Here is a 6,000-nt window from a genome sequence, read left to right as displayed (position 1 = left end):
TTTGGGTGGAACCGTCGAGTGCGTGGACAGCTTTCGCTATCTTGGCTGCCAGATCACTCCTGATGCTAGGAGTAGCTTTGATGTCTCTCGCAGGATCGCCGCATTTTCGGGTGCATTTAGCGCACTGAAGAAAACTGTGTTTGCGAACTCTGAGTTTCCTATCGGTCTCAAGCGTGTTGTGTACAGAGTCACTGTGTTGGCGGTACTCCTCTATAGTCCTGAGAACTGGACACCGAGGCAACGGGATCTCCAGCGTCTGCAGTCGTTTCACCTGCGATCTATACGCATGGTCCTGGGCATCAGTCGGGCGTGCCAGATGGACGAGCACGTGACAACCCTTCAGGTACGGCAGTGGTGGGGTGACATGGAGCAGGTCTCTGACAAGGTCCGGCGCCGTCGTCTCCAATGGCTGGGCCACCTGGCTCGCATGGATGACCGTATTCCCCGCCAATTGCTCTTTGGTGCCTTGCCGTCTAAACGACCTCCACATGGCCCCCGGAAGAGGTAGAAAGACCCCATCAAACATGACCTGACGGCGGTGTCCATTGTCATGAATGAGTGGCTTGAAACAGCAGATGATAGGTCTGAGTGGAGAACCAGGTGTCAGTATGGAGTCTACAGTGTGGTATGCTCTCGTGTACAACCTGCCGTGAAACCACTCCTGTGTATGGTCTGCACACGCCGTTTCAGCCGTCCTCAAGACATCGCTAGACATAGTTCCACCGCCCGTCGCTCCGCAAAAGCAAAAAACAAACAGTGAAACAGCCGTTCACGTCCCGCCGGACTAGCAGGGCCTCATGCCGCGTCCCGAAGACAGCACTCCTTCAAGTCGCCCCGTTTGGGGACACGTAGCCAATCGTGGCAGTGGGCGAAGGAAGGAAAGAAGGGGCATGCTTACACCAAAATGTAAAAAACAGCGCCAAACAAAGACAAGTGCAACATTCATTTCAGTTCGGCAGAAGTAAAGAAGACGGAGATCGTTTCGAAGCAGTTTATTTCATACACAGAGCAGCAGGGCTTCAATATTTTGTGTGGCCACCGTCTGCTTCGATTAGGGCTTCAACACGACGTGACATTGACTCCACGTATGGGGAAACCGTGTCAGGAGCCAACTAGTCCCACTCCAGGTGCAGTGCCTGCACCAGCTGGTCAGCATTCTCGCAGCGATGTGAAATTATTCTCTTCTTGAGAAGAACCCACACATTGGGAATGGCCATGTCCTTCTCCTCTATCTCTTCTTGATCTTGAGCTGTACTTCGTGAAGCGAATGAAAGAAATTTTGAACTGTTTTTAGCATGCAACACTTGCACTCCGAACTTTTACATGAGGTGCGTACAGTTGAGTTCATACACGTACACACAAATGGCAAGTGATGTGATGGGAGCTGGCTTCGCGGTGCCGGCTTTGCACTTCGGGCCGGATTTCTTAAGTGTTAGCCTGTTTGACTTCTGATTCTTTCAAATGAAATTTTGTGCAGTAGTAGTAATATTATCACTCCTTACAAACATCACGTATCCCTGATGATGCCGTCCTGGGTGAAAATTTGGACAATTTACTTTACGTGGTGTAGCCAGACTTTTCGTGTGTTGCGAGTTGGGTGTACTGAAAATATGACAAGGCTACCATTGAGTTTCAAAGTTACTAAAAATACAAACATCATGTAATGGAATGTGACAAAAACCTTACAGTTTCTGGAGGTTTCCCAGGCCGGAAAACATACGTGCTCCTGGATTTGTCACATCTGTCTGAGTGAAAGTTAATTTGTTGTTGTCCAAGTAACTGTGGAGGAACACATAGTGCAGTATCCACAGAGGTGTTACACACGTGAATCAGATCTCAGTTGCGGCATCACGGTAAGAATATACGCCCGTAAGCACTAGCTGTGTTGGAGGCCAAAGTGTGAACTGTCACCCGTATTCTGTAAGCTAAATGCAATCCAGAGCGCTAGAATCTGTGGCGCCTATCTGCAACGCTTCGTGTTTTAAGGAGGAAAAGCCGCACTGGAGTATAACCCTCACTGAGATTTTTTTTGTCACAAACCGCAGTCATGCTGTAACCGAGTAATTCACTTTCTTTCACATTCACTGGTATGGCGTAAAACCCTAGTCACCAATATCTACAAATTGGATTCATGGTGCTGGTATGGATGAGGTCGGACAAAGAGGGCATGTGGTGGAGGTTGAGCCAAGTCAAATAGATAAAACGCTGTGAATATAAAGATAAATGTACCCAGTCTCTGGTACATTTCACTTAAAGAGAGAAAAAAAACATTGAAAACCCGACTCGCTTAAAACAACTTTGATTGGAATTCCACACTATTGGAAATATAAAGGTCTAGGATACCGAAATTCCTTTCAAAAAATTGGTGTGCACCCATACACCAATACAAACATGCACACACACATGCATACACACACACACACACACACACACATACACACACACATGCACACACTCACATGTACACACACACGCCTGTGCGCACACACACACACACACACACACACACACACACACATACACGCAAACACACACACATGCAGGCACACAGACACACACACACACACACACACACACACACACACACACACACACACACGCACACGCACGCACGCACGCACACACACACACACACACAGTAATTTCTAAATGGCTTACAGTTCCTGGAGGAAAGGCATTGGACTAGCCCAGCCTGTAGAAAATGAACTCGACATCAGGAGGTTGTGCTCCAGATGACTGCACAGAACAGAAAGTCATCATGAGACAATGCAGAAAGCAACAAATAGCGTATTCTGATGCTGGCAACCTTTAAAGGGGAACTACACCCAAAAATCAAAACTTCATGGTCCGTAGAGTTTTGGACGCTGGGTCGAATGGTGAAGGTCCCACTTCCATCCGACCAAGCGTTCCTGAGATATCTTCGGTTAAATTTTACTTTCGGGGGACGCGCCATGAAGTCATGCGGTCGCGATACACCCCCAAAAAGCCCTTCTACGTCATTGAGACTAGCCTGCTTGGGCCAAGCTCAGAAGTACAAGTATTTTGGTATGTGAAAAGAATAGTTCTGACAAAGACGTCCTCACCATGAGCGATTCGGACCTATCAGACGAGTTTGAAAGCTCAGAGTCTGAGCTGAAAATGTTTGGCTTCGGGCATGAGCCGAAATTTTCAGGAAAGGATATGGCAGCGCAAGCGGTGGCTTCCATTCGGGCTCTAAATGTGGATGAAGCAGAAATGACTGCAATTGGAGAAGTCGCTCTCCATCAGCAACATCTGGCGACCGATTGGCTGGGCTATTTCGAAATGAAGCGGCAGACCAAACCAGCTCAGACAAGTCTGACAATCCGTAAGTGTTTTCACAGTATAGTCCTACGTAATGCTCACAAGTCGAATCGTTCTCTTCATATCGTAAATTGTGTGAAATTTTGTATTCACACAGTGCTCAGATCAATAGTCTCCTCACTTGCACTCCTGTACATGGAGTTTGCTGCGTAACATGGCTAGCATTATCTCCGTGCAAGTCGTGCAATGTGTATCGGTTCACTTGTGCTTTATCTCACATAAGTGGACTGCACCTCAATTCGTATTGTGGCGAAATACATTCTCACCGTTTGCATTATCACTTAGTCTTTACAGAATGCTGAGACGTTCTCTTGTATTTCACGTAGCTGTGTACCAACAATTACGCTGTGCACTCTAGCAGCAGCAGCAACAGCACAGTAGCATATTGAGTGCGTTTTGCCCTACTGTGGTGTCTCATGACTGCATTACCGGAACAGCTCTCTGTCCTTCTTGATTATCAATCTAAAATGTGTGCACATTTCCGCCTGCGCCCCACACACACGCACGCACATGTGCTCACCTTGGTGGGCACATAGTATAGTAGTCACACATGCTCACACACGCAGACACGCATTTTCACAAGCGTGGGTGCACACGAGTGCACAAGCATACAAGTGCCTGTGCACATGCTCGTGCACGCACACATGCGCGCACTCATTCACTTTGTTGCACACGCACACATCCCTCAGGATCACTGACGGCAATGAATCTACTACTTGGCATTCCATGTCCGTCCCGCAAGGGGGAGAGAATGACATAAAGGAGAACACAGAATAGATGACGAGAATATCTTTGGAATATTATATTACGTTGCACAAAAGCACACGCCTGCGCGCGCACACACACTCATGCGCGCACACACGCACACACACTCACGCGCGTATGCGCGCGCACACACACAATAATAATAATGTCTGTCTCTCACGCGCGTGCACGCAAACACACTCACGGGCGCGCGCACACACACACTCACGCGCACACACACACTAACGCGCGTGCATGCACACACACACAATAATAATAATGTCTGGCTCTCATCTGCATCCATACTGAGAAAACGCAACGAGTTCCTAAATAGGTGTACACTGGTGCCGGTATGTGGACCATCTTCTCTCCTAGAACTGCAGGTCATTGCGTGATGTAGCTTATCAGCAGTACATACTGTCTGTTCATACAGGAAAAAACATGCCAGCTAGAGGCGCTGGCGCTGCAAACAGTCCTTCCTATAACCTTTGGGCGGTGGCAGTGGTCGTAGCTCAACAGTGAGTCACAGCGACCGATGGTACAGCTGCTCTTGATCTTCTGCCTGTAAAATCAAGAACAGCAATCGTAGACAGGTTCGTCGATCGCACGCAGTATAGCCTAGGGAAACAGTAGATCTACTGCCGTCCACCTGTCATCAGGCCGGTTTCGGAAAGCTTCACATTTCGTAGTGATGTAGTCCAAAACAATTCTACAAATGCTTTGGAAAAGAAAGAACTACATACAGTAGCTAGTGTTTTTGAAATATTGCACTCACCTCCGCTTTTCGACTGACGCTTCACAGTGTGGCGTGCGAAAACAGGACACACCACAGTTTCATCCACCAGCGTCCGCATCGGATGAGTGCATAATGTTCCTCCTGAAAATCCTCCTCTGCCAAATGGCTGGAACACACGCGAAGGATTTACATTGTAGTCCCGAAATAATTAAGAGAGCATGTCGATCTCTCAGATTTCGCTCAAATCTTGCAGGTTGGTTTGCTTGGGGTGTTGGTCGACATTCCAAAGCCTGCGCAAAATCTGTTGAAGAGAACCTTGAAATTGGCATACCCCTCAATATTGGCCCAATATTGGCACAATTTATGAGTCTACTTGTACAAGTACAAACGAGCCATGGCACAGCGTACAAGAACAAGCTACGAACAAAACTCCATCAAGCCAACATTACCTCACCTTAGAAGAGTTCTTGGGGCAGCACCACTTAGCCACACCAGCATCCCAGAAGACGAGAGCAATCATCCCTTTACGCCACAGAAGATTTTGCGCGGGCTTTGGAATGTCGATTTACACCCCAAAACAAACCTACCTGCAAAATTTGAGCGAAATCTGAGAGATCGACTTGCACATATGTTCTGGTTTTCTCAGACATGCTCTCTTAATTGTCAAGCAAATAATTATTTCGCTTGATAGCTACTATGGTGCACTGCTCGGCCTGTGCAAAGCACAATCCTTCGGAAATTGGTGCAGGTTCATCCCAGGGGGTTGCCAGTAAGATTATAGTAGCCAACAACAGCCAGAAGCCATTATGACAGCAAATACCCTCTTTTTCCATGGACAAACAGAAAGAGGATGCGAAATCCCAGTGTTTCTGGATCTGGCCAAAGGATCCCCAAGTCTCAATGACGTCACGGATTTGTGACGTCACGGCACGGACCCGAAAAGGACAATTTTAAACTGATATATCTCAAGAACGCTTGGTCGGATCGAAGTGGGACCTTCACCATTCGACTCAGCGTCCGAAACTCTACGGACCATAACGTTTTGATTTTTGGGTGTAGTAACTCAGGCTATGGCTTTCGGAACACTCGCACCTGGCATTTTCAAACTCTGAGAACCGACAGCTTCTAACAACTTCTCGGGGTCTCTGTGTGTAAGTCTCTCAATTTTTCAATTGTCT

At 47.6% G+C, this 6,000-nt stretch overlaps 1 protein-coding gene across 1 annotated transcript in view; it reads right to left on the bottom strand.

Annotated features, from left to right (window-relative positions):
* LOC135821503 (uncharacterized) overlaps positions 1-6,000 on the bottom strand; it is an 89,983-nt gene that overhangs the window by 40,091 nt on the left and 43,892 nt on the right. The window contains exons 6-7 of the mRNA XM_065334509.1: positions 2,659-2,736; positions 1,687-1,779 (exon numbers count right to left, since the gene is read on the bottom strand). Of these exons, the coding sequence (XP_065190581.1) occupies positions 1,687-1,779; positions 2,659-2,736 (171 nt within the window). The remainder of the gene's footprint in view (positions 1-1,686; positions 1,780-2,658; positions 2,737-6,000) is intronic.

Source organism: Sycon ciliatum, chromosome 7 (genome assembly GCF_964019385.1).
Source record: "Sycon ciliatum chromosome 7, ocSycCili1.1, whole genome shotgun sequence".
Lineage (NCBI taxonomy): Eukaryota > Metazoa > Porifera > Calcarea > Leucosolenida > Sycettidae > Sycon > Sycon ciliatum.
The sequence above is the reverse complement of the archived record's forward strand: the minus strand, read 5'-3'. Positions and strand labels throughout refer to the sequence as shown.